Source organism: Talaromyces rugulosus, chromosome I (genome assembly GCF_013368755.1).
Source record: "Talaromyces rugulosus chromosome I, complete sequence".
In the NCBI taxonomy this organism is placed as follows: domain Eukaryota; kingdom Fungi; phylum Ascomycota; class Eurotiomycetes; order Eurotiales; family Trichocomaceae; genus Talaromyces; species Talaromyces rugulosus.
The window spans coordinates 854,493-882,483 of record NC_049561.1 but is presented as its reverse complement, the minus strand read 5'-3'; the positions used below and the strand labels follow the sequence as shown (position 1 = coordinate 882,483).

Here is a 27,991-nt window from a genome sequence, read left to right as displayed (position 1 = left end):
TTAAATACAAACTAAGAAGACCTAATTGTACTACCAGATTTTCTCTCGTGGATAGAAATTAGTTGTTACATATATGAAGATCATTGAAGATCTGTTCTATACATTATTCCAAAGTAGTTTCTATCTGTTATTATTTTAGTTACCTATAAAAACTCTCTAAGCCGGCACTGGGTATATTATATATTAAATATCAGCAGCTTTCCACACAAGATTAACAATTTTAAATAATTCGCTATAGTTACCTAGCATCTAAGAAACCATTTGTCTATTCTTAAACCCTTTCCCTAGGGCCTTAGAAAACATTAATGGTTTTCTGTTGGCATAGTATCAATTGGATTCTGTGCTGTTATATATTTTCAGTCAAATTGCAGAACTTGCCGGAATATAAAGGTTCAGGTAACACTGTATAATATGAGTCTACTTTATAAGAGGGAGTCGGCCTTATATGCATTACTGGTGACAGCGAGACGAAGCCTTTTGTCCTTTTTGACTGCCCTCAAGGGATAGGTGATAGACGACATGCCCAAGTGATGATATGGTCGGAGCTTTTGTCGGTATGGAGTGGCGATTCGAAGCAAGTATAGTTGAGATGCCGGGAAATCGTTCTCCCACTTTATCATCACTTCAGGTTTTCGACACAAAATTTTTTTTTAATTTTTTTTGGCTTTTTCTCGGTGTGAGACATTACATTTCCTATACTGATCCCAAATCAGGCAATAATCCCGAGACAAAGGCAAAGCTCTAGGTCTAACCGAATTCGTTCTAGTGTCTATTTGCCGAGTCAGTTGAGCTTAATATCGGTGGGCGTTTCCGGTTAAATCAACCTAACCGGCCCGTAGAACATTTTTTGGAGCCGTGGATATGAATATTGAACCAAATTGGAGACGAGTGCAAAAGAATATAGGTTCGTAGGTTAAATTCAGGAAAGCTGATGGCAGGTGTAACGTAGCGACATGACGGGCGGATGACGCAGGGTATTAAGGGTATTAAGGGTATTACAGAGATTCACCGGTTTCGTAGGAAACGAATGGCCGGCCCTAATAGTAATAGTCTGGTTTCAGAGACAGGAGGTGAAACTCAAAAAGTAATCCGAGCCCAGACACCGAGACAGATTACTATGGCGGCCTGACCGCGGGGAAGCAGGATTGGAAGTTGATTCGCAGGGAGTACGGCGTATAAACTGATAATCAAGTAAGCGCAGATAAGAGATTACCTGATTGGTCCGACCACGACTTATCGGGTCGATCCGATTGAAGGGACAAGACAAGCGCAGGAGAAGGATTTGCAAGGCGGTCAATTGAGAATAATGACAAGATATAACAAATAATATAAAAAGGAAAAGAAGAGAAGAACAGGAACAAGAACAAGAACAATGACAATAATAACAAGAAGGAGAATAATTGTGTACGTCGCTGTGACGTGTTACGATTGTGCGTTGACGTGACAGGGCTTGACGTCACGGGATCTGGCGGTGATTGGGCGGCGTGGCAGTTCTGGGCGATGTGATTGGCTAGTATTAATAGTGACGGGCCCAGGCCCAGGCAGCAGCGATTTCAAGCTGCGGTGGGGCGCGATCCGAGCGGGCCAATGGGACTGCATATATCGACAATATGACCAATCAGCAGTTGAAATTGGCCCACCCAAAATGCTTGATCGCCGGTCGCCAATAGAACCTCTCTAAAAGGTGGAGCGTCCGCAGGAACCAGGGGCCTGAGGAGGGCGAGGATCAGCCGCTATTGGCCACGGCGGGTCGGCGGTATCGCTGGCAAAAGCTTGATCCGAATTGACTTGGAAGTTAACAGTGGGAACGTGTGGGTCTGCAGGTTCTGCTTGCTGTGGTGACTGCAGTGCTCAGCCTCGTCTCCTCCTGCCGTTGGTTTTCTGTCTCGGATAGCAGCACCATGCTTCCTCTCCATCCCCTTCTCTGCCCATAGCCAGCTCTGTTTCACGGTTTCTCCTTTGCAGGACGCCCATGAGCCTGTGTCGCACAACCTAGCCTCGATCTAGCAGTAACTGCCGGCCGGCCAACTCTTTCGCTGCTAGCTCCTGCGGTCATTGCGGCTCTCGTCTTGCACAAGGGGAACCTGGCTGACTAACTGAGCGAAGAGGAAAAAAAAGCCTCGTGCTACACAATAAATTAATCGCTCGCTTTTCGCCGAGAAAAGTTTTCTTTTTGTTATTTTTGCAATATCTTCTGCGACCCTGCCCCTTGCTGTAGAAGACATTGACGGCCTCTTGTCGTCACCATGGCACGCGCTATTTTTCTTCTCCTTCTATTACAGCCGCTCCTCTCGTGTGCGCTCGCTGTCACTGATATCCAGTCAGCGAATCCCACCATTCGCGATACTCAATCTCTGTCTACTGAAGATGGGGAAGAATCCCTCTCCCAAGAACGCGCGCTCTCATCGCTTGAGCCCCGAACCAGTAGCAAACCCTTTGCGCTGCGCACATTGCCTCTCGGCGCCTCCATAACCTGGGGTTACAAATCACCCGATGGCAATGGATACAGGGAGTTTTTGAGAAACAACATGACTGCAGCCGGGTGGCAAGTCAACATGGTCGGCAGTTTACGCCATGGCAGCATGACAGACAATGTACGTCTTTTTGTTTTCTCCTTCTTTTCGCCCTGATCGGTCTGTTAATGTATTCCAATTTACAGGATAATGAAGGCCATGTGGGTCTCAGGGTTGACCAGATTACCAAAAAGGCCGAGTTGTCGATACCCAAGAAGCCAAATCTCATTTTGATCAAGTAAGTCAAATCCCGACCCTCTCTCGGTGACTCGTGGACATGACTCACAATAAATTAGCGCCGGAACCAACGATGCTGTTCAACACTACAAGACTTCGACCGCCGGCGAGCGCATGGATGACTTGCTCGACCGTCTATACGAGGCCATTCCGGAGACGACGATCATCCTGTCGACCTTGCTCCCAAGCAAACGGGTCCCTAAGACGGCCGCCAAAATCAGTGCCCAGTACCGGACCATCGTTGAGCAGCGCCAAAATGCTAGTCAACGCATCATTTTGGCCGACATGTCCAAAGGCGTTGACTCGCTCACCACTAAGGAACTAATCGACAAAACTCACCCGACTGGATTTGGCTATAGCAAAATGGCCCAGGTCTGGTGGAATGCCATCCAGGAAGCTGAGTCCAAGGGATTCTTGACCGCACCGGCAGCCGTCCAGGGTATCGACGATGCAAATGTCAGCCATTCTTCTGACGACGATAAACTAACCGAGGCGGGCAAGATTGTTATTGGTATCGTCATCCCTCTAGGTGTCATCACCATCGGCAGTTTTGCCTTTCTCTTCTATCGCCGGTGGCAAAGGAAACGGCAGGGCAAGGAGCAAGAGCTGGGCTCGATTTCTTCATAGCCTGTCTTTTCACTCTTCCTTCCACCTTGGAGGATCATTGTTGTTTTTTTGGTTATTTTGCATGGCGTTACCCGGATTTGCTTCTCCTTTGACGGAAATTATACCCGTTTCCCCTATATTCCTCGATAGAACACCTCTTTGTGAGCATATGTAGCATATGTATCTATTGTCGTGCACACTTAGCGATTTAGCGTTTCAATATAAGATATTTAACGATCAGCCCTCGATCTCTACGTCAAACTAGCTGATTTAGTGCACACAATCAACAGGGAAAAAAACAATTCATTCCATCTGGTTATTGTATATCAAACTAGACGATGCAAAATCTCTTTACCCTCTATCCACCGCTCGACATTCTCAACCGTCTCTTCATACCACGTGTGCATGATTCCTTCTTCGACATATCCCATGTGCGGCGTGATCAGCAAGTTGCTTCGGCGTTGGTGACCCCAGCTGGGCGAACGCCATGGACTATCAGCAGGAAGAGGCTCAACATCAAAGACATCTAGCGCAGCACCTCCGATTTGGCCACGATCTAACACATCGTAAAGCGCCTTGTCGTCGATTAATCCTCCGCGCGAGGTATTAACCAATAGCGCTGAGCTTTTCATGAGTTCCAGCTCCTTCGCGCCGACAATGCCGCGCGATCGTTCACTTAGGACATAATGCAGGCTCACCACGTCGGCGTTTCGGAACAACTCTTCTTTACTCACTGCGGTGAAAGTCGGGGCATTGGGATTTGGCCCACCCCCGTAAGCAGGCAATCCCATTTCTTCGGCCTTTTGATTCGCTTTTTCTTGAGTTAGGTTTTCACTCCAACAGACCACTTCCATGCCCCAAGCCAGTGCCCCAATGCGAGCAACTGCCGCCCCGAGGCGTCCAAGCCCGACTACTCCTAGAGTCGCGCCTGTTAGCCCATTGGCTAGCTGTGTCTGCCATCCTTTTCTAGCTGGGTCTTTCATAGCGGCGTCATCATTGGCCACATTTCGCGCCAACGAGAGGATCAGCGCCCATGCATGTTGAGTTGTTGGATGGCTGCCTCCCTTTTTGATATCGAGTCGAGGCCGCACTGGCCGGTCGATTCGTTTGCCATCCGTCCGACCTTTGCCAGGCGCAGCTGCAACAGTGATCCCAAGCTCTCGCGCGGCAGCAAGATCAAAGGTCTCAAATTGCGTGCCCGTCGCGAGCAAGAGTTTCAGATTCGGAAGCTGCCGAAGCAGGTCCCCTGGGAATGGGGTGCGTTCGCGCATGGTCGAAATGACCGTATACGGCTTGAGACGCTCCACAATAGCTTCTTTCTGATCTCGGCTTGTCTGCGGGTGGGCATAGGATGGGAGAGCATCCTGAAAGACAGTGACAGGCAGTTTCTCAGCGGGGATTTCTCCTAGGTGGCCGGGTGTGATGTTCAGGTAGTCATCCAAAACAACCATTGATGGTCTGCTTGTGGTGGATATATGACGAGGAGCGATTGAACAAGCGCGCACGGTATTTGTGGCACTGCCACGTATCAGCGATGCCATATTTGTTGATACAGTAGCAACTTATTTCACAGTTGAAATATATTGAAGGCGTAACAGGCTCGATATTGGTTGCTACTTGGCAACATCCTGCGGCTCGGTAACATCCGAACATCGGAATTTTCTCCGATCCTCGCTGCGACAATAGGCAATGTAAGCAACATTGAACAATTGATCCATGTATTCGCGTCTAGATTGGTATGAATCTCGAAATTCTCACTGGAAAAAATGCCGAAATGAAAACTAAATTAAATGCCTCTATTGTTGTGAATATACTAGTTATGATGCAAGTCTACGGTCTAAAATACGAGAAAAAAAACAGCCGATTCACGCACTAACCAGTCGGCCCAATTCATTGAAAGTGCCAAGCGATACGACACCATGTGAAACTTCATCGTCCTTCAACAATTGTCCCTGCAGCTCTTCGAGTCCGGTCAAGAAATCGGCGTATCTAAGGCCCTTGGCCCTCTCTGCTTCGATGTCCGTCAACATTTGGATATCGTGTTGGGCCGCCGAGGGTACTTGGTCTGCCAGAGAGTTTGAAACGTCCCCGTTCATATTATTTTTTGATATCTGGCTCAAATTGATTGGGGAGTCGCTCGACGACACCTTGGACAGTAGCTCCGACGCACCCAATATACGCTCCGGAGAAACCGTCATGCGGCCCTTTTTGAACACGAATTTAGATATTGAAGTGGCGAAAATCGATGACTCAATGTCCTTGGACGCAGGAGACGTTTTGCTCTTTGATTCCTTGCTACCGGCTTTCACATCGGCAACGCTCGCCGTGGGCGTGATCCGGCCCCGTTGAACAAAATGCGTAACAGTGTACATCCACTTCTGATCCCAGGTGAGGATCCTAGACCAGATTTCATACGGCTGAAGAGTAGGGATTTCCCGTTTGAAGCTTGTTTGCGTCGAGCCCAGCATCACAGTGAGAATGCCCTTTTTCCCATCTGCCGAAAGCTCTCTATCCACCTTGACCATTCCCTTGAAGCATAGGAAAGCGATCAGATGGGAGCGGCTGGTATCGAGGTCGGTGAAATATGTGCTATTCGATTTGTGAAAGTTAAAGTCACCTTCCAGTAGAGGCACTCTTGTCGCTGTAATGATTGGTAGGAAGACGAGGGGGACTTTATTCTTCTGGTTCCGGACCACAAGGGATTGATGCGGCGGCTTTCGTAGAGTCGCCGTGAGGAGTGGTATGAAGAACCGATACTGGTTATTATACATAGTTAGTTTCTTGAATCTGGAGTGGTAATTCCATTATTGCATTTTCTAATTCAGGTAGTACTTACGTGCCATACAAAAGGGAAGCATTTTAAATTAAAGAGCGCAAAGGCGAGCGCTGCAACTTTCCACGCCCGCAGTCGCCTCAACACCTTCCACAGCTTTGGATACTGAATCTGGCCCATTGTGTTTTTCTGATAAGACTCGCTCTCTTATATTATGAGTAAAAAAGATTGTTTATGAACAAGGATGCCACGCGAACACGTTGCGTTGGGTCGAGATCGATATCGCTGACCACCACGAGCCGAGGTCCGCTCAAAGTGGCTGTGATCCGCGCGCTTTCACATGCTTTGAATGTGAACCTACCCTAGCCCTAACTCTGCTTTTTACACGTGTCAGAGCCTTTGAAATGAGTGTTGCATGATAAAAAGCGAATTCTGGTATCTAGTAATGAAGAACAAGGTGCTTCATGTAACTTGCTACAAGTATATCTTTGATTTTAATCAATCCATGCATCATCGATCACGAATGATCCAGGGTCAATTCCTCAAACGTTGAGATCAATTGATGAAACATGCATCATGAACATTCGAAGTTTGACAATGGCATCAATTGCATGGGTACATATTAGTTGATGTGTGTAGTAAATGACAAGCCAACACTTGAAGCAGTAGCGTTTAAACTTGAAATGGATAAAGCTTTATTTCCATACGCTTAGAGACAAAGACTTGACTGGAGATTGTTTTATATTGAAAGGAATTTACATACAAAGTCGCTGATACGACTTAGTTGACAACGTCTGTACCAACAACGTCAAGGGAGTCAGGCTGAGTGCTCGCCCACCAACCCCCCAAACGATCTGCTCGAAACAGTCACATTCTTGATAACAGCAACTGCTATACACGCCCAAGCCGCAAGATCAACAGTCAGACTCCTGACCCTGTGTATCCCTAACCACTCACCCAACACTTCTGTTGGTTCCCCCTTGGTCCGATCATTTTCGACAATGGCCTGGATGCGAGGCGCAACCAACGGCACAAACAGCAAATGGCTTAATGCTAGACCACCACCGGCTAAATACCATTTTAGTGACTGATTCGAAACCAACGCATCATTGCGCCAATAATAATTTCCGACCGTGCTCCAAAAAGTCACTCCGAGAAACCCGACGAGTCGAGGAAGACCGGCGTAGAAGAAGGTCTTGAAATACCTAGGGAGGATCGAATTTGCTTTTTCTCGGTTTTCAGGGGTGTTGAACAGCCCGAGGAAGAAGTGCTGATCCCATGCGAATAAGAGTGTGCAGGTGGATGACACCAGGGGCGTTACGGCCAGCGCGGCCAGTGGGTCGAAGAATAGACCGGAAGCCATGGTTCAACGTGAGTTTAGGCTATAAGCTGAAATGGCGTCTTCGGCTGCGAAACACACGAGATAGAGCACTCCAAGGGCCGGATAAGATAGGTCGAAGCGGGGAGACTGGAGGGAGCATCGTCAGCACCAGCTGGCGGAGCCGATGGAAGGTTAGCTCTTAATAATCTATTAATAGAATCCTAGCGGGTCTCGTCTCCCATTGTCGATGCAGCCAATAGGGAAGCGGATAGGTCTGGTGCGTTAAATAAGCACTATTATTATTTATTTATTTACATATTAGTTTCGACTAACTCTCAAAGCTCTGGATAGAATTACAGAACAGCATCAATCATACCCGCTCGGCTGGCATCTCAACCGGGCTTTCGGATTCTCTGTGGGCAGGTAATTCCCCAACCATAGCATCGTTTGGAGCCTCAACCACGTTGTGATCATTGTATGCCGACCTCACTGTCGTTTGGCCCCCGGTGGTAGTGGATTCCATCTCATACGGCTGATCGGGTTTCCTTGGGTAGTAGTCGCCTTGATCTCCAGCGGCGCTTAGTGCTGCTTGGGAAGCCTGGGGCTGTTGCGCCTTTGAGCGGCGGTTTCTTCTTCGACGCCAGAAGAAGAAGACCGCTCCTGATATTAAAAGAGCACAACCGACGCCTACTCCCACCCCTGCGCCGACGGCAGTGCTGTTCGATGACCCTCCGGATGTATCTGATCCAGAGCTACCGGTGGCGGGAGCTGTAGCAGCCGTGGTGGCCGCCGTTTGTGTTACACCAATGACCGTAACTGTTGTTGGTTGACCTACAATGGTAATTAGTAAAGTGTACAGGGACTGAAAGGGATGAACACCTGTCTAACACATACCGACAAAGCTCACGACAGCCGAGTGCTTAGCACAATCCACCGCTTGAACATTGTCATCTTCGCAGTAGTACAGATCCTCGCTAGTATTCTCGCATTTGCCCAGATGTTGTGGTTTATTTAATGAGTCGTTCCAGGGCGCAGTATCATGGACGCAAAAGTTTGGACAGTTACCTGACCGCCATGTTTTATCCGTGCAGCTTCCTCGAACGTAAGCGACAGTGTCGTTTGGAGCGTTGGGGTTTTGACACAGTTTATTTGATAGGCATGCCCATCCTGGGTGACAACAATTCGACTGGTGACTCAACGAGCATGGTACGTCCTGAGACGTTGTCGAACCGTCCGGGTTGTAACATATTGCCGAAACGTGTGTGGCGCCGAGGACGAGGAGGGGAAATAGCAAATGAAGAAGTGGCTTCATTGCTATACTTTCTTTGCGTGGCTGTGAACTTGTTGTCGATTGAGCAGAGGTAGACTTGAATGAGAAGTAAAACGTTGCAAGTCCCCTGAAAACTGTGTGCAAGGTCGTATGAGTCAATTGATCAGCGTCAGTAGGACCAGAAGTGGGCGAATTAGATAATAAATCTTCTTCACAAATGAACGGGGGTCACTGCCACCTCGCCCCAACATCCCGAAGCCATGCTTCGCCCGCTGGTGGGTGGACTGCAACGGTCGAATAGGGATACGCCCAGGGGCTCCCAGGACGAGCTAAAAAATTGCTGGTTCGAAATTAGCTCTATGACCTCGCCATGGGGTGTCGTGATTGACCCTATCAGCTCCCAGGGCCTTTCAGTTATTGGCGCTAGAAACGAGATAGCGCCGACGATCCTAGTACTTGTGAACAAAACATGGAACACAGACCTCTGCCCATATGCTTTGACTACTACAATCCGAGTTTGAACACAGATAAAATCGATGGCCCGTTGGAAATGTTTGGAAAGTAGTGACATTCAACAAAAAGCACAGCTTTCATTGAGACGATTTAGTAGACAACATCCGCGAGATTTTCTGTCTGTAGACAGCAATATGTTTAAGTTTATACCCCACATGCACTAAGATGGGTGGGTGTGCCAGAGATTATGTTGGCAGAATAAGAATGATCCGCAGTCAGCCCAGCCTTACAGACATTTTCGAACCATTATCTGGGTTTGCCGCGTGTCATCTTCTAGAAGCTTAACGAGTCCTTTGTCTTTGAAAAGACAGTTTGGCTGTGGGAAACTTCCTCAACAAAAACCAATTCAACTGCAGCTCTCGGGAAGGGGTCAAAGTGACGGTGGGCCGACTTCCTACCGACATCCGAAACTAAGCATCTGTCATTTTGGAAGATGCGCCTCAGCCCCGTCAGCAGCTGGCCTCGTATTGGCTTTCCTATATAGGAAGGTTTCACAAGTCGTTTGTCATAGGCAATCCCGGAATGCTATAGGGCTGTCTAACGATAGTGGTTATGCCAACAAAACGTGATATACTTTCAGACTGATGACCATATTGATTATCATCAATCCTCACTGCTTTCTGGCAGGAGCATATGATGATCAACTGATCACAATAGGGAATTCAATTCCTTCTCTTCTATGCGATGTTGCGATCACCGCATCTTGAACAAAAAAGGTATTGGCTTCAGAAAGAGGAAGCAAGAGCTCAAGGCGACTCACGCATGGATCAGGACTAAGGGCGTAAACAGAAAAATACGTCTCTCTCTCTCCTTGCAGCAAGTTGTTGAAAGTTGTTGAAAGTTGCAGTAAGTAAGAATGATTCCGAATCCGGCAGAGAAATCAGGTGATCAGACCAGCCGAAAATGGGCTAGCGTTGTAAACTGAGGGTCCCTGTCCAATAAAACAAAAGACCAAGGCGCTAGGCAACTTTCGGAAGGAAACTGCCAGCCCAACAGGAATTGTGATTGGCCAGGCCCACTTTTCGTCTTCTTCCCACCGCCCTGATTGGCGGGACCCCTCGTCCGCTTAGCGTCACCAGCTTGCTACAGCTTCCGGCGCGGCCAGCAGCAGCAACGAGCGTCTGACAACAAATCTCGACGACAACTGCTCAGTCACCCGCCCGCAAATATGAACTGGTTCAGACAGACGTGTGTGCCCTCTCAGCGCACCCATCCCATGCAAGGAAGCAAAACCCTGATGCTAAACTATCCAGATTGGCCAACACCGTCGGCACCGCGGAACCCGAGTATGGCCCCGAAGCCCTGCAATCCGTCACCGCTCAGGCCGAGAAGACGCCCTTCACCGAGGTGACCAAAGCCGATCTCAAATGGAAGGCGATGCAGGCCACCAATGTAGAGACCCAGGTCTTCTATCTGATCTCGAATGATGGCAAGGTGGCCTCGGTGCAGATTATCTATAACAACGTCGCGTATGTCGTTGATACTTTTTTTTTCTCTCCGTCTTTCCCCTTCAACCTGCCCCGCGCCTACCCACGTGACTCCCTTCCGCAAACATGAACAACGAACAACAACATCAAATCCAAGGAACTCACGCTGATATCGAGTTGGCTGTTATAAAGTGGTCTGATGACAACCTGCCAGCTGAATGTGAAGATTTTCAACCACCGTGGTGCTTCAGCTGCGGACCACCTGTGGCTCTCCGACCCGTTGGAAAACCATGGCTTCGACGAGGAAATGATCTCCTTCTACGCAGACGGCGTCTCGGTTTCCCTCAACGAAGAAGGCGATGCCTACATAATCAAGTCTGCTCGAAATGAATCCGCGTTGATCGATCTCGTCGTTAAGCGTGCCACACCGGGCTTCCAGGTCGGCGAAAATGGCACGACCTACTACGGCACTGACCCCCAGAACCCGTGGGGTGAGATGAGACACCGTTTCTGGCCTCGATGCGATGTTTCGGGCAACATTATCACTCCGGAACAAGAATACAATTTCGCCGGACGGGGCATTTTCGTCCATGCTATCCAAGGCATGAAACCGCATCACGCGGCTGCAAAGTGGAACTTTGTCACTTTCCAGACCCCCACCTACTCCGCGATCATGATGGAATTCACAACCCCGCCGTCGTACGCCTCGACGACGGTCAATGTCGGCGGTATTGTGAAGGATGGAGAAATTCTGTTTGCTGGGGCCAAGAACACAGTTAAGTACCCTGAATCCAAGGAGGATCCGGAAACGCTTTGGCCCGAGCCCGTGTCCGCTGAGTGGACTTGGGAAGGTGAGAGCAAGGAGGGACATGTCTCCGCCTCCATCAAAGGCGATCTGGGTGAGCGAACAGACCGAGTCGATGTTCTTGCTCATATCCCGGGCCTGATCAAGTCTCTGGTCGGCGGTGTTGTTGGAACAAAGCCGTTTGTTTATCAGGTATGTAGAGCTTGCAGGTCTTACTTTCTTTCTCACTTGGTTCTGACTTTTCTTTTCTTTTTCCAGTTCTCCAGCCCTCCACGGGACTCCCTTGTCCTCTCGCTCAAGATAGGCGACGCAGACGCCGTGCAGGAACAAGGCACGATTTTCTCCGAAGCAACCTTTATCTCGTAGAAAGACTACCGCTCACCTTTCCGAAAACGCGATTTCCTGACTATACGAGTGGCTTAATACGACTCATCTGAGTTCCCGCACACTCGCTCTTTGAATTGGCATGAACAACATCGCTTCCATGACCGCCAACTAATACCCGAACTAGTCGGGTTGCAAGCATACTTTTTTTGCGCATGAATATATAATCTAGTTTAATAGCCCTTGGGAGATTACATATATAACATAATCCACATTCGTTCTGAATTTTGATTCATTCAATGCTACTTTAACCCTAATCTTGCTCATTCATAGACGTGCTTTCGCATACTGTATCTGGTCATTCCACCACTTCCCCTTTCGCTCCAGAATCGCTAGAGCGGTATCAGCCCATTCTTGTCGCCACAGGGGCAACTCATATCCGTCTGATTCTGGTGCAGGTTTGCCCGCTATTTCTCGAAGCCGATTCCAGTACAGTCCAAAGTCCGGAAGAATTTCGTGAAAGGCCACAGAGTCCCCCTTTTGTGCAAGCCGCTTCTTTTCCCATTCCTTTTGCTCTACGACAGAAGGCAAGTTACCGCGACCAGCGAGTATGCGTGCCACAGCTACTGCTTGATATTCATACACACGAAAGCTGAGCCCTCCTTTGACCTAATATTCGCTTATGTTAGTAACAACTTGGGCCTTTTATAGGTTTCCGGTGCTGTGCAAGAATAATAATACCTGTCCGACAAATGCTAGGGATGGGTCCCCGATCTTCACGATATGTTCATACACGCCATCCAGCCGATTCGTCAATGTCACCGGGTTGTTTGGCTGGATAAATGGATATGCTACTCGGAAACCTGTTGCGAAGATAATATTGTCCACATCGGCGACGACTTCACCATCAGAAAACTCGACGCCGACCTTGCCATTTGTGGGCGATGCAAAAACTCGTTTCAGCTGAGGCTTGCGAACTACTCCTGGCAGATTCCATGCGGGAATCAATTTCTCATTCAGTCCGCGTTGCGCAGTGTAAAGAGGACCTTTGACGATGGCGTGCAGGTCGGTGACAATGTCGGCAGCAGAGATATTGCCTCCAACTACGACGACTTTCTGTCGGAATATTAACAACAACTTCCGGTTGTAGGTATTATCAGAAGCTTCTCACCTTTGCGACATAGTTGTCTGCGGATCGGTATGACTTTGAATGTTCGAATGCTGTCGGGACTGTCTTATAGGTCTCATCAAGTCCCTGGACATTAGGAATGGCGCCCACGTTATAATGACCTGTCGCAACAACGATAGCATCAAATGTCTCCTGCCACCAAAAGTCTCTCAATTGACCATCGGGCTCAGCATGGCCAGGCTGACGGAGGGACAGAACCCATTGGTCTCCCTTCTTTTCTGCTCTCTCAACTGTCGTGTGCAGTGAGACGAAATGCCGGTACTTTTGGAACAATGTGTCGAGATATTTCTGCACCACCTGAAACGGACGACTAGCATTGTTTTGTCCTAGGCGCAGAACTGAAGTCGCCGAATTCTGCAAGGGGAACGGGGTATGCGAGAATGCCATGATTTCCGCGCCGACATTGCTATCCAGTTTCTCGTAGATTGCTGTTCGCGCAGTAACATCTTCTGTAGCAGGCGGCGCAAGAGCAGGAAATTTAGAAGGCAATACAACCTCTGGGTTTTCTTTTAAAGGAAATTCGTCTGGAATTGAATCATAGTGCCTATGTTTATCATGAGCCTCTCGGTTTGATATCAGAGATGGAAACTATCCCACCATAGGCCTCCGATTTTGTCTCTTCTTTCGAATACGCGTATGACATCGAACTTTTTTTCCAATGACAATGCATGAGCAGCAGCATAACCCGAAGGCCCGGCGCCGATCACAGCGATACGACGATACGTGGGGTTGTTGTGCGACATGTTCTGCACTGTACTCGGGTTTTATCTTAGTTGACGGGGATTCTTCACGTTTGTTGTTGCCAGATAGTCACTTAGTTTGAAGGCTACAAACAAAAAATATTCATAAATTGATCTAATTGAGACTATGGCACTACACAGAAATATAGGTAGAGAAACTAAACTTGTTTGTGTCTCAATTGGTTTTCCCACACGCAATCTGCATTCTGTTTGACATCATTTATGCGACTCGTACAACACTCAGTTGACCCATCATTGGCCACCGAGAAGAATATTTGAAGACTAGATTATTCATATAGTATTTAGTTCAATTCAAATGTAGTCCGGTCTTGACTCCGATATACATCATCACCGTCGATGATGGTGCCATACCGAATACCCGGTTGGGCTGCAATGGCGTGCTGATAGGAGATAACAAATATTAATTGATTTCGATATGTCGACGGCAATTTGCAATTGTATCAAGTAATATCTGTTGCGCCAATGATACATGTAACAAAATGTTTCATTTTGGTGAATATATTAGTTGGTTGAGTCAAATGACGTCTGCATCGGAACACTAAATCAATTGATATATAAGTTTAGTGGCGCATAAACGCTAGTGGCACGCACGTACATGTAGTTCAAACCCCCAATCTTCCTACATGTAAATACGCTGGTAAATCGGTCAAATAATCATCGCTATAGGGGGGTTGGAAGCTTGTATGCGTCAAAACTGAAGCCTTATTTTTAACTAACACTAATAACTGTATACAAAACCAATAATATAATTAGATTGTTAAAGCTTCTATGTCTAAAACTATTTTACTTACTACACTGAAGTTATCAGCATGTATCAAGTCGTCAGGTTCGCAATCCAGCACCGCTCAACGAGGTGTGTGGCGAGCAGAAACCCAGGACCGTCACAATTACTTTATTAATAATTTTAAAGAAACTATTTATACACTAGCTTATATAATTTACAGTTTCTCACATGGAATAATGTATAAATTCTAAGGAGAGCATCAGCTTATGAAAGTGATTTGTCGTGGTTCAACGTTGTGCCATGTATTATGAGATGGCGAGACTTAATTGCGAGTAAAAAGTATTGTAGTACCTAGCAGTGGCGCTGAAAAACCTAGACGCACAGGAAATTCCTAACGACCACGGCGCCAAAATATTGGTCCCTTGGGCCAGCTGGCAGTTATATCTCTCTCTTATATATCTAGCAATCATTATTGCTGTAATGCGTGATTCTTATCAATGGGGTAATAGGGGACTATTGAAGCGCCTCTCTCTATATAGAATGAACAACATTATTCCACGACACAACACCCACAATGAGACTATTGGGGGGGGGGGGGGGGGGGGGGGGGGGGGGGGGGGGGCTCTATCGGCACGGAAATGTTTCCTTCTGTCTTGGGTGCGCAGAAGGCGATCCAAATATGCCCCGCCTGCAAGACCTTCTAGGTATGGTGGGAAATAAAACCAACCCTTGTTGTGTGCCAATCCTAGACAATGCCTCAAATCACGCATAACTATATGGGGGGGTATAATGTTTATAGACAGCTCGGAAGCTATGAATACGGACATACAATCAGGGCTGAATGATGAAGTCCTTGCCAAGATGTTCGGAGCCAGGGGCACAGAGTACGATCTCCGATCAGTTCAACCCTGTGCCCGGAATTTGCCCTGATACGCCTTCGACAAATGAATACAGACCCGGATTCAAGGTACAATTGCACTATAAAGTTTTTGGATTGGCTGCTGATATGGTGTTTGAGCCACACTCGCGCTAGGACCATCTGGACTGAGAATATATGAAGAAGCTGGCTCTCGATATAGATACCTGGACTCGTTAGTTGTATATAGACTCCTGATTGGAGTTGAAGAGAGGTCTGGTACGGAGCCCTCTGCAAAGTAGGGCTAAATATCACCCCTGTTTAGACGCTACGAAAACATCACTAAATAGCCGTGACGATTTCTAACGTACAGCACCTGTCAGTCTTCATAGTACCCAAATAGTTTTGCTTTATAGAAAACCGCAAGAATATATTTGGATATAAAATCCCCTAATATCTCACAGTATCTCGTCCATTCATATTTCCTCCGCAATGTATAGTGATAGAGCCACCACCACAATATGTCATTATTCTGTTTCTTTAATACATTCATTATATTATTCTTATTTCTCAAGTCCACAAGGTTAGTGGCGCATAAACACTAAAGGTAAGCGGGATGAACTTGAAACTACATAAGCCAGTTCTAATTAGCCAACTCACGAGCTTTAGGAGTAGAAATATCAAAGGAAATTGTAGAAACTGAACCAATAAATTTATTTTTTGGCGATTGAAAGAGACATGGATCAACAATTAATACTTCAACGATATATAGTTATATAGTTCTATGCTCTTATTCCTGTCACATATGCACTCCGTAGTTTTACATAGTATTAGCTATGGAAGGAAATAGTTTGCCCAGTAAACCCTGTCTAAAAGCAACTAATTTTGGCAGGCACTTTGGTTGCTTATAAAGAGGAGTGGCTTTTAAAAACAGTAAATAGAGCAATATTATTGGTCGATCTTCTTATAAGTAACCTTGTATGGGGAGTAAAAATGTTGAAAATTGCTTACAGAGCGTTAAAAGCAACAAATATAGCAATTCTATTAACTATCTTGACCCACTTAGCGTGTTGTTCTAGCCATGGTTGCTTTCGGACAGGATTTGCTAGTTGTTTTAACCCCGAGTTTATTTATTTCTCCAGGCCTAGCTTCTTGCTATGTAGCTCCATGCAGAGTTTCGAGACTTGTATCCGTAACAGGGCAGCTATTCAATAAGCCGATCCATAGCCAGTTCGGGAATAGTATGATCGTACTTGTCCCGTTCTAGTTAGAAGTCATGCAAGTGTATGACAAGATGGGTCTGCGTATCGGTAGTAACTAAGTGGCAACTAGTTAGCAACCAGTGAATCGTTTTCTTGGTACGGTCGAGATAACCACTGTTAACGAGGGCTTTGTGCCCACATCGCGTCTTCTCCATTTGGCCATCTCTTTGCTCGAGCTTTCTCACGACTTCCATGTCAGCAGGCTGCATACATCATCTGCAATCGATGACCCTACTTTTACCACTACGTACTCTGAGAAATCGCGGAGGGAATTATCTCCCGAACAGGGACAGTGTAAATGTCGAACGGAATTGTTTTACGGTCCTTCTCCCAACGCATCACAGCTTGGCCAGATGGTGATTGGTCAGGCATTTCTGATCCTAAACTGCGCAGGAGGATGCAGAACCGCCTAAACCAGAGAGTCCGACGTAAGTCGAACCCCTGAATGTCCATGGTTGGAGGCTAATGTATGAGTTCTTGGGTTGTGTAAACGCAGGGCTAGAGAAAAAGAAGCAGACTGCGGTCTCAGCAACAGATAACGACAGGAGCTGCCGCGGAAATCCCCACACCGCTAGGGAACAACACCCTCAAGGAGCACTCGGACCCTCTGATGACAACAAGAAGCAACATTCAGAGGCTTATCCTGTCGTTGACAGTTCTGCAACTGCACGTGGATTGATGGAGGAGGTTGAATATATACATATCCTGAACCCGGATTCGGTGGAGACTAAGAGGATAATGCAACATTTAGGGGCTATAGCACGACACCAGTACTTGCTTAGTTCCTCTCATACAGATATTCTACCCCATTTGATCCAGTTCAATTTCACGAAGGCTCTCATGGAAAACACGAGAATCTTGGGGCTCACCTCTGAGGGGTTACATGATGATGCCATCTCACCGTTCAATATTGCTGGCCCGTGGAAGCACGACTTTGCAGTCGCCGTCCCTCCAAGTCTTCAGCCCACCATACTCCAGCGCACTGTACCTCATCATCCGTGGCTTGATCTGCTCCCGATTCCACAGATGAGAGATAACCTAATTGCCGCTGGAGAGTCCTACGACGAAACCCAACTCTGCCTTGACATGAAAGGACAGGGGAGCGCGCGCACAGGACGAACAGGCATCATTGTTTGGAAGGACCCCTGGGATCCGACTGGATGGGAAGTAAGCGAAGCCTTTGCTCAGTCCTGGGGATGGGTTCTTCAAGACTGTTGGGATCTTCTCCGGAGCACAAATTCTTGGAGAGCACAACGCAATGAAAAACGCCTTTCTCGCTTATCATGATGCAAGGTTTTTGTTAACTTTTCAACATCTCTTGGTTTGATTTATAAACCTGTCCAATCTAGAATAGAGGTGTTATTGCTGGACGCAGAACTGACATTCTTGTTCTAAATTAGATTCATATACTCTTAATGATTGTATACAAATTGTCCCCTCATACTCATTTGATCTTCCGTGAAGCGCCATTGCGAGTATGTGATTTGCAATCGGTACAAATTGCTTCTATTTGAACTATATAGCCAAACAATAGCCCATTGAACGAGGCTTGCCGAGGCGCGACCTCATTTGACGTGACAATTACTTTCCTCGGAGCATTATTTCCGTAATAACTGGTTGCTTAAGGCTTATGGAAGAGCCATGAAATTCATTCTTTTGTGTTATTTGACTGGGCGAACTTTTTCTCCACTGTAACTACCAATGCTGCCCAACTGCACCAATTGCTAAAGAAATCGGGCTTGCATTTAAACTTTCGGCCGCTAATCGGATTCATCCGATGTAATGTGCTAACTATCGACAAAAGAATTGAAAAAGAGGGGCCGAGGTCATACACCTGCATGAAACTTATTAATTTTCCGGAAACGTATAAATTTGAAAGTTTGTTTAGCTTGGTGGATATGACGTCGTGGCCGCAATGCGCTTTGTTCTTCACCTCGCATTTATTTAACGACACCTTCGGCTCCTAAAGTGTCACGCACTCAATTGTAATCCTCGTGCAATATATCTCATCTCCCCTCTCCGTAGCTCTCTTAAACCTTCGGAATCTATCAAGATGGTGAAAACACTCCCGTTAGGTGACCAGCAGGTTCCTGTTCCCGGATTTGGTGCCATGGGCCTCAATTCTGCCATGGGGACAGATCTAAATCTTGAACAGTCTGAACCTGTTCTTTTGAAAGCCATCGAACTCGGCTGCACATTCTGGGATACCGCGGTAAGTTCGTCCTGTCCAAGTAAGCCGAGCATGTTTGATCTTTAATTAATTGCCTTTGCGCCTTAGGTTGCCTACAAAAATGGCGAAAACGAGAAGTTGCTTGGTGAGTTCATAAAAAAGTATACTGTTCGCGACAAGCTTTTCGGTGAGCTCAACACCTTCCAACTTTCTCTACATCATTAGCTCACGCCATGTCACCGTGGCAGTTGCCTCCAAGTGTGGATTTGACGTCTTTGGGCCTAAACGAGCAGTAACCAACTCGCCCGATCACATCAAGGAATATATCGAGGGAACGATAGACAGGCTTGGTTTCACTCCCGACCTGTACTATCTTCATAGAATTGACCCCAGTTCGTTGAACCCCCTCATCAGAGAGCCACGGTTCTTTCCTTGTCTTGTCTTTTTTTTTGGAATCGGTATCTAACGCTGCACCTGGAAGACACCCCCCTCGAGCAGTCCATTGGTGCTCTGGATGAAATCCGCCGTGCCGGAAAAACAAAGTACATTGGTCTATCCGAATGCTCTGCTGCAACTTTGCGCAAAGCAAACGCGAGTTCGTCTTGTCTGAAATTACAAACGTGAGAGTGCGTGCTAACAGACCCTAAGTCGCCAAGATCGATGCCGTTCAAGCCGAATATTCTGCTTTTGAGACATTGCACGAGACCACTGGCCTGATTGAGACAGCAAAGGAACTGGGTGTGGCCTTTGTGGCATTCAGCCCTCTGGGACACGGTTGGCTTGTGGATGACTTTCCGTTTGAGTCCCCCGATGACTTCGCCCCTAACGACTTTCGCCGCACTGGTAGGTTATAATATTTGCACTTTTGTGAAACCCCTATTAGATGTATATATGCTGACTTGTACGAACCTCAGTCCCCAAGTTCCAGGGCGAAAACTTCTACAAGAACAAGACTATCGTAGACGAGATCAAGAAGTTAGCAGCCCGAAAAGGTTGCACGACTGCGCAGATTGGCCTGGCCTGGGTTGCTGCGCAAGGATTGATTACTATCCCAGGAACGACCAAGGCCCTACGTTTGGAAGAGAATTGGGCATCTCGTGACATCGAATTGACGGAAGATGAGCTGAAGGAGATGCGAAAGATCGTGGACGCTGCCAAGCCAGTCGGAGAGAGGTTCTCTCCCATATTCCAGTCGATGGTCGGTCATTAGAGAAACTTGCCGCAATTGCAAAATTAGAAGTTTTAAATTTGTGTCCAGTATTGCCAAAATATCCCGTCATACACTGTTGTAGGAATGTGCCGTCGACCAATACATGATGAAAATGGATCATGCTACCAAATGTGTTCTAGAGCCATTCGTCAACACGGGAATCAATCTCCAAGGATATGCTTAGGTATCGGTGCCGTAGTCCAGGAAGCCGATTCGAGATTGAGATCCTCTTAATGTCAAGTATCCTGCCATTTTAATCTGTGCCGATTTTTTTTCTTCTCGTCTCCCTGTCAAATGAGAGTATTGAGTTCAATGCTAACCAACTTAGATCACTAGTAGGCTGTCAGCGGTCCACTACACCCACTAATAGAGTGACCAAGACAGTAGACAAAATATCACCAAGTGCAACTTAACGTGTGGGGCAGAACATCCGATGCTTACGCGCTAATAGTGGGCCACAACGACGAATGAATAAATGCACTGCACTACTGGTGGATCTACTTGCAGCCTGGCACTGGGACTGGGAGACGATCAATAATTAGTGCCTAAGCAACTCGATAAGCCATTCCGGAGAAATCAGTCCAGAGTTAATTGACTTAAATTGTATGACCCGGAGTGATTATAAAATACATTAGTAATTATATATAAATGATAAATTAAGAATAGCAATAAGAAATCCGACGTTTTTGTATTTTTATATAGATCAGCACCCTATCTTTGCATTTGTTCTCCCATCTATGTCACTCAATTCGCTAAGGTCTCACAATAATATTCCACTTTTTCTTGGTAAATTGATGTTATAGGAATCGCGAAAAGTGTTAGCACCAATAAGACTGACCCACACTGTCACACACCTGCATGCTCTTACCTACATGTACATCAGGGGTCACGTCAGATAGCTATCTACAGACTGCAGATCGTCGTCCTTTCTCCGCTTTCCAGTCTCAAGCTAATTATACCAGCCATCGAAAGTCATGCCAACTTGCGAGTAGCATGATCGAGATCGGCGCGTATACTAACTGCTTTGCGCTTGATGACATTCACCCTCCTAACATGGGGGAAAGGTACATAAATATCCCAGAACCCCTAGAATCCATTGCGTTGAACTGCGTTGATGAAAAAGCTCACAATTTCTTTTACTTAATTCGCCATACATTAGTGGTTCAAATCATGGTTCGAATTATTGATTCATTGACCTACCTTCTTGTTATGACCAATGCAGCTGCATATGGTGTCTCCGATGCAGGCAATCATTGATTATTGAAGCAAACAGTGTCCAAGGGCTGTGAACGGGCAGTATGATTCTTCGAATTTCCTTTAATTTCCAAGCTGAATCATCAGTGTGCCCATCTCTCCAGAGAGTTCGGCTCTGCGCTTCATTATCCTGGCAGTGACAATTTTACAATCTGGGATGCGAAGCAACAGGAAGTTCATCCAGCCTGCCGCGTTGAGCCTTCTAGTGCTAATGACATCTCCAAAATACTGAATACCCTTGTGGATCACTGGTGCTACTTTTCGGTCAAGGGGGGCGGCCACTCCAGGAACCCTGGAGATTCCAATTCAGCGCGTGGGGTTACTGTAGATCTAGACCGCATGCGAAGTGTCGACATCTTAGATAATGGCACTAAGGCACGTGTTGGTGGCGGTGCAAACACTTTCCAAGTTTACCAGGCCCTAGAATCGCGAAATTTGTCGTTTGTTGGAGGCAGGGTAGGCACTGTAGGCCTGGGTGGCTATACCCTTGGCGGAGGAACGTCCCCATTTTCGAATAAATATGGTTTGGCATTGGATAATGTCTACGAATATGAAGTATGCATCACTCTCCCTCGTTGATCAATCTTTGACTCAGGACCAGGTTGTGCTTGCCAACGGTACAATCACCACAGCATCCGAGTCGCGCAATCCGGACCTTTATTTCGCTCTACGGGGAGGCAGTAACAATTTCGGTATTGTCACAGCCTTCACCGTTCGCGCATTTCCCCAAGGCCCTGTCTTCACTAGCATGACATCCTACGCCGCCAATCAGTCCGAGCAGGTTCTTGACAAGGTTTACAGCCTATACACGGATAGGAACCTCACCAGTGACGTTGAACTTGGCTATGACCTATATTATACCTATATGGCCGATAGTGACGAGTTAGTATTGATGGGCACCCAGCGGTATGGGAAGCCTGTTCAGAACCCCCCGGTCTTTCGTGCAATCGACCAGATACCTACACTAAGCAGGACCACAACCATCACCACTCTAAGCAATGTGGTTAACGACCCTGGACCCCTCGGTACTACACGGTAAGTCCTGGCGTACAATATACATTACTTTTTTTTTTGAACCCCATGGTTGATAATTACGTGATAGGCATTTGTTCGCCACACTGAGCGTATCTCCATCGCGCTCCTTGCTCTCGCAAGGCCTTCAGATTTTCCAGGAGGAAGTCGAAGCTATTAAGACTGTGTCCGGTCTAGTTCCCAACTTTATTTCCTACCCTCTGCAAAGAAATGCCATCGCATTAATGAAGCAAAGAGGTGGTAATTCTTTGGGTATCGACCGCGACGAACCTCTTTTCAGTAAGTGACTCTCTATCCCAAATCCTGAAAAGGGTTCCCTGGCATGTCTCCTGACGTTCCCCTTAGTTATCTTAATTTCTACAGCGTGGTCTAGTGCTAGTGACGATGCTGCTGTCGATAGGATGACTGCAAACGTCGTTCGCAGGCCCAAGGAGGCAGCAGAAGATTTGGGAGTTGCGAACCGGTATATGTACATCAACTACGCATCTGCTGCGCAGGGCGATGAAGTCTTTGCTGGTTACGGCGACGAAAATGTGCAGAAGTTGAAAGATGTGCAAAGGGCAGTGGACCCTCGCGGAATTTTCACCTCCAAAGGCCTTTGGAGGGGTTTTTTCAAATTACTATAACATCAGAGCGGACAATAGCCTTGTGTGAGACTTGTAGACTAGTGTCTGGCGCTGTGTTGCTTTTTGGTTGTCGCATAACCATGTCATTATTAAATTGAGTGAAGTATTCTAGTCTGACTCGCTATAAAAATACAGCGGAACATCTCATGTCTTCTATACATCGTACTAGAACCTGTTATTCATATGGTATCTTAAATTTAAGGAGTATTGTCGAAGATATGCCCTTCTCTTCTAGGCGTAAGAACCTCAGATGGAAAAGAGACTAAAAGGTTGAAACATAAAACTATAAATAAAATATTAAGAGAGCGTCATTCTAGCTTATAGAGAGAGGGGTGCGATCTTCTCCTCCTGTTGTCGGAAAAATTATAAATAAATTAATTGTTAACTATTAGCAATATCAATTGATAGATATCTGTGATTTTATATAAATGTTTTAGCATGATTTGATGTTAGGGCTCTAAATGTTATTTCTCTGGGTCACAAGGTTAGTGGCGCATAAACGCCAGAGGTAAATAGAACGAAGTTAAAACTACACAAACCACTTCTGATTAGCCAGCTCCTAAGCTCTAGAAGTAGAAATATTAAAGGAAATAATTTACCTTAGTAATAATTTTTTTAATTTAAGTTTATTTATTTATTTAGATCTAGCTTCTTGCTAGCTTTATACTGCATGTGGGTTGTAACATCTATAACAGGGCAGCTATTTAATGAACTGGTCTATTCCTAGTTTGGTAATAATACGATCGTATTTATTCCCATTCTAGTTAGAAATCATGCGAGTATAAGACAAGATGGGCCTATCAGTAGTAACTAAGTCGCAACTACGGAGTACATGTACCATATAATTGCGAGGCCGCTATGTAAGAAAGGCGGGGAGAGTGAAAGGCCAACCATATGTCTGATTAGTTCCTGACCGAAAAAATATCTTTCCTCTTGTGTACCAGGTATAACGCTAACATTTTCTAACAAAATTAAATGCCTCTTCTAGTAAGGGCCATTTTACATGACGATAGGTAACATTTTCGTGCTAAGCTCGGGATCCGTTCAACCGAGTTCTCCGCACGAACTGAACAATTTCAGGGTTGGACAAAAATGCGGGGGAACATTCTCCGAAAATAAGGTGGAAAAGAACGTTCGAAATGAAGAGCACCGTTCTTTGCACCGCCTGCGCCACCTTCCCCCTCTTTCTCCCACAATTGTCTCGGGATGATCTTGCCCGAGGCATGAGATCCTTCAGTGGCGATGTTACCTTATGTTCCCGAACGGAATGTGCTTCTTTCTAGTTGTCAGGACCGTGGAAAAGGCACCGGGCCTGGTTTCTATATCGCAGCAGGTTCTGGTCGTGAGAACGTAATAGAAGTCAACGTGGTTTTCCTCGACAAGGCCCGAACTTAGGTATCATGTTTAGATCTTTCATATCTGCGGCAATCGTGCTCGTCACGACGATCGCACAGGTTGCTGCCTCCTCTGCACCCAGCAATCCTAATGATCCCAGTCTGCAGAACATCGTTACATGGGACTCGGTAAGCCGAGGCTCGATATATCTGTTCGAGTGCTAAGAACTGACAATGACAGCAATCGATTTTCGTGCACGGTCAACGTGTAATGTTCTTCTCTGGTGAATTCCATCCTTTCCGCTTGCCAGCACCGGGACTCTGGCTCGATGTCTTCCAAAAGATTAAGGCGCTGGGCTTCAATGGTGTATCCTTCTATACAAACTGGGCTCTACACGAAGGTAAACAGGGAACCTTTTCAGCGGAAGGTGTATTCGCTCTGGAGCCTTTCTTTGAAGCGGCACAGACTGCAGGAATCTACCTTCTTGCTCGCCCGGGCCCGTATATCAATGCCGAGGTCAGTGGTGGTGGCTTTCCTGGATGGTTGGCTCGCAACCCCGCTGCGCTGAGGACACGGGAGCCAGGATATCTGGAAGCTACCCAGAACTACGTGTCGCACATTGGTGAAATCATTGCGAAAGCCCAGATCACCAAAGGTGGTCCTGTCATTTTGTTGCAGGTTGAGAACGAGTACTCGTCAGGAGATCCACCTTTTCCAGATCCAGAATACTTCCTGGACGTCGAATATCAATATCGCAATGCTGGTATTGTGGTCCCTTTTATCAGTAATGACAATGGCCCCCACGGATATTTCTATGATCAAGGACCACCAAAATGGCCCATTTACGGTCATGATAGCTACCAAATTGGTGAGTTCTACCTCCAAATTGAAATAGAACATGATCTCAGTATTCTCTAGGGTTTGATGACAATATTTACGAGTGGGCCGATGACTTGTTACCTACAAACTACCACGCTCTGCATGAGGAAATGGCACCAAATACACCATATGCTGTCGTTGAATTTCAGGGCGGCAGTTGGGATCCGTGGGGAGGCTATGGCTACAACAAGTCCGCTGCGAGAATGGGCCCAGAGTACGAACGGATCTTTGGCAAAAATCTCTATAGTTCCGGGGTGACCATTTTCAACACATACATGACAGCCGGAGGTACGAACTGGGGCAACATGGGCTATCCCGAAGGATATACCAGCTATGATTACGGGGCAGCAATCACGGAGCTTCGTACGGTGGAGCGGGAAAAGTACAGCGAACTGAAGCTCGAGGCAATGTTTTTCCAATCGTCGCCAGCATATCTCACAGCTGTTCCGCAGGATAACTCCCATGCCAACGGATCATATACGGGCAACACGGCTCTGGCAACAACAGCTCTTCTCGGAAATGAAACCAACTTTTTCGTCGTTCGCCATGCCGCATACAACTCCATTGACACAACTAGTTACAATATTGAGATTCCGACTAGCCAAGGAAACATCAGCATTCCACAGCTCGGTGGCTCGCTGACATTGCAGGGCCGTGATTCCAAGATCCATGTCACGGATTACGCTGTGGACGATATCACCCTACTTTATTCCTCGGCCGAGATTTTTACCTGGAGGAAGTATGGACAGAAAAGGGTTTTAATCGTATATGGAGGCCCAGGGGAGACGCATGAGATTGCAGTCTCCCAGGGAGGACAGCCCAGGCTTGCTGAAGGAAGCAGTGAGGAGGTCCAGTTTGGGAACAAGTCCAACGCAACCATCATTAAATATAAGGCCTCCTCAACGCGGAATGTTGTGACTCTATCATGCGGCCTGGATATTTACTTGATAGGTCGGTTGTTGTAAAGTTGAAGTGCCGAATCCTATGCTAATACCGAAACAGATCGATATGCAGCATACAACTATTGGTCCATCGATTTGCCAAGTGATCCGGTTTTCATGAACTTTTCCAACCCCTCCTCTCACTCTGCCATTATTGTAAATGGAGGCTACCTTCTGCGAAGTGTATCGGTGGCTAACAATGGCATACATCTCTCCGGTGACTTCAATACCACCACAGATATTGAGGTGATTGGCGCATCAGCCGGAGTTCAATCCCTCTTCGTGAACGGCAACAAAACACCCTTCAAGCAGGATTCGAATGGGACTTTAACAGCAGTGGTAAACTTTGCTAGGCCAAAGTATTCTCTCCCTGATCTTTCCAAGATCGGATGGAAGGTCATCGATTCCTTGCCGGAGATCAAGACTGACTATGATGACACTATGTGGACTACGGCAACCCTCACTACAAGCAATAACACGGCACGGAACCTCACTACACCGGTTTCTCTCTATGCCTCTGACTATGGATATAATACGGGCTGCCTGCTTTACCGTGCCCACTTCCGCGCCAAGGGCAACGAGTCCCTCTTCCTCGAGACCCAGGGCGGCTCTGCCTTCGGTCATTCAGTGTGGGTCAACGAGACTTTCGTTGGCTCATTCTCCGGCGCTATTACAGCTTCCAATTGGAAACAGAACTTCACTTTGCCATCGCTTACCGTCGGTCAGAACTACGTCATTACGGTCCTAGTTGATCAGATGGGATTCGAAGAGAACGGAGCAGCGGGCTCAAGCAGTATGAAGACACCTCGGGGGATTCTTGAATACTCTCTTTCAGGCCACAATAAGTCCGACACTGTGTGGAAGCTCACGGGTAATCTGGGCGGGGAGGACTACCAGGATCATACTCGCGGCCCACTTAATGAGGGTAGGTAATCATTCGGAAATTGGGGTGACATACTATAGCGTAGTCCGTCTCTAACATTCTATTCAACAGGTGGCTTATACGCAGAACGTCAAGGGTACCATCTCCCCGGGGCTCCGATTTCATCATGGAAGAGCAGCGAACTTGGTCCGATGGAGGGACTAAAAGGCGCGGGTGTTGCATTCTACGCAACTAGATTCGACCTGGACATGCCAAATGACTATGATATTCCCATTCAGATCTCGTTTGCCAATACGACAAATACTACATCCAGTCTTCGGTGCCAGATCTATGTGAACGGGTACCAGTTCGGAAAATGGGTGCACAATATCGGACCACAGAGCCTTTTCCCTGTCCCCGAAGGAATCTGGGACTACCACGGCAGCAATTACTTGGCCATGACCTTCTGGGCATTGGAACAAAATGGAGGTAAAGTGGAAGATATACAGCTGGTGGCGGGACCGGTCATCCATAGTGGTTATGCACGTCCCATCTCCATGAGCCCGATCAGCTTGTGGGGAAAGCGAAAGGCGTATTAATCGCCTCTGACTGCTGTTGATAATTGCTGCTAATCAATGACATCCAAGTCGTTGAAGTTGACCGCCTATATGTTACAGAAGCTCCTCAAACCAACCATGTATCGTATCCCGTATTCCATTAGCTCGGAAGGATGTCCTGGGCATGTAGACTGCCTTAATTCTTCCTAGTAAAGCTACCTTACAGTTACTTATTCTCCCTATCGAAGAAGTGCTTTCTCCGAACTCCGGTTTACCCTGAGTCTTGACAGCACCTAGACTTCATATACTATATTCGTAAATATCCAACTATCTATATATATATACCATTTGGCACTACAATACATTTAAATTGAATATATTTTCTTGGAATTTTGTGGCCGATGGTCGTGTTTCTCCTCTAGCGCAGTCTAGATATACACCACTGACCTCATTGTGGCCTTTCATACGCGACGAAAGAAGAGGAGAGAAAACATGAGCCCTCGCCTGAAATATCGAGTTTCAGGCCTCTTTTCCTAAGCTACAC

At 46.8% G+C, this 27,991-nt stretch overlaps 9 protein-coding genes across 9 annotated transcripts; 6 read left to right on the top strand and 3 right to left on the bottom strand.

Annotated features, from left to right (window-relative positions):
- Nucleotides 1–2,246: 2,246 nt before the first annotated feature.
- On the top strand, nt 2,247–3,377 carry TRUGW13939_00285 (uncharacterized protein; the record flags this gene model as incomplete). The annotated part of the gene is made up of 3 exons (XM_035483495.1): nt 2,247–2,594; nt 2,660–2,751; nt 2,810–3,377. The coding sequence occupies 3 exons, from the start codon at nt 2,247–2,249 to the stop codon at nt 3,375–3,377; spliced, it is 1,008 nt and encodes a 335-aa protein (XP_035339388.1).
- A 305-nt stretch (nt 3,378–3,682) lies between these two features.
- Nucleotides 3,683–7,492, bottom strand: TRUGW13939_00284 (uncharacterized protein; the record flags this gene model as incomplete). Its single annotated transcript, XM_035483494.1, has 5 exons — nt 6,972–7,492; nt 6,387–6,448; nt 6,193–6,335; nt 5,226–6,112; nt 3,683–4,874 (listed from the first exon to the last, which is right to left on the bottom strand). Exons 3-5 carry the CDS (start codon nt 6,307–6,309, stop codon nt 3,683–3,685), a joined length of 2,196 nt encoding a protein of 731 aa, XP_035339387.1. The 5' UTR covers nt 6,310–6,335; nt 6,387–6,448; nt 6,972–7,492.
- Nucleotides 7,493–7,820: 328 nt separating this feature from the next.
- TRUGW13939_00283 (uncharacterized protein) lies at nt 7,821–8,762 on the bottom strand (the record flags this gene model as incomplete). Its single annotated transcript, XM_035483493.1, has 2 exons — nt 7,821–8,281; nt 8,345–8,762. The coding sequence occupies 2 exons, from the start codon at nt 8,760–8,762 to the stop codon at nt 7,821–7,823; spliced, it is 879 nt and encodes a 292-aa protein (XP_035339386.1).
- Nucleotides 8,763–10,401: 1,639 nt separating this feature from the next.
- TRUGW13939_00282 (uncharacterized protein) lies at nt 10,402–11,831 on the top strand (the record flags this gene model as incomplete). Its single annotated transcript, XM_035483492.1, has 4 exons — nt 10,402–10,421; nt 10,487–10,702; nt 10,853–11,657; nt 11,724–11,831. 4 exons carry the CDS (start codon nt 10,402–10,404, stop codon nt 11,829–11,831), a joined length of 1,149 nt encoding a protein of 382 aa, XP_035339385.1.
- Nucleotides 11,832–12,116: 285 nt separating this feature from the next.
- On the bottom strand, nt 12,117–13,721 carry TRUGW13939_00281 (uncharacterized protein; the record flags this gene model as incomplete). Its single annotated transcript, XM_035483491.1, has 4 exons — nt 12,117–12,458; nt 12,531–12,905; nt 12,961–13,522; nt 13,576–13,721. The coding sequence occupies 4 exons, from the start codon at nt 13,719–13,721 to the stop codon at nt 12,117–12,119; spliced, it is 1,425 nt and encodes a 474-aa protein (XP_035339384.1).
- Nucleotides 13,722–16,879: 3,158 nt separating this feature from the next.
- On the top strand, nt 16,880–17,868 carry TRUGW13939_00280 (uncharacterized protein; the record flags this gene model as incomplete). Its single annotated transcript, XM_035483490.1, has 2 exons — nt 16,880–17,009; nt 17,078–17,868. The coding sequence occupies 2 exons, from the start codon at nt 16,880–16,882 to the stop codon at nt 17,866–17,868; spliced, it is 921 nt and encodes a 306-aa protein (XP_035339383.1).
- A 766-nt stretch (nt 17,869–18,634) lies between these two features.
- Nucleotides 18,635–19,961, top strand: TRUGW13939_00279 (uncharacterized protein; the record flags this gene model as incomplete). Its single annotated transcript, XM_035483489.1, has 6 exons — nt 18,635–18,793; nt 18,860–18,938; nt 19,000–19,022; nt 19,145–19,346; nt 19,400–19,594; nt 19,666–19,961. 6 exons carry the CDS (start codon nt 18,635–18,637, stop codon nt 19,959–19,961), a joined length of 954 nt encoding a protein of 317 aa, XP_035339382.1.
- A 1,170-nt stretch (nt 19,962–21,131) lies between these two features.
- TRUGW13939_00278 (uncharacterized protein) lies at nt 21,132–22,873 on the top strand (the record flags this gene model as incomplete). The annotated part of the gene is made up of 5 exons (XM_035483488.1): nt 21,132–21,134; nt 21,303–21,770; nt 21,817–22,250; nt 22,318–22,526; nt 22,611–22,873. 5 exons carry the CDS (start codon nt 21,132–21,134, stop codon nt 22,871–22,873), a joined length of 1,377 nt encoding a protein of 458 aa, XP_035339381.1.
- Nucleotides 22,874–24,273: 1,400 nt separating this feature from the next.
- On the top strand, nt 24,274–27,378 carry TRUGW13939_00277 (uncharacterized protein; the record flags this gene model as incomplete). The annotated part of the gene is made up of 5 exons (XM_035483487.1): nt 24,274–24,396; nt 24,449–25,076; nt 25,127–26,038; nt 26,090–26,953; nt 27,023–27,378. Coding segments are annotated over 5 exons (2,883 nt in total), but the record flags the coding sequence as incomplete, so codon positions are not given.
- Nucleotides 27,379–27,991: the final 613 nt, after the last annotated feature.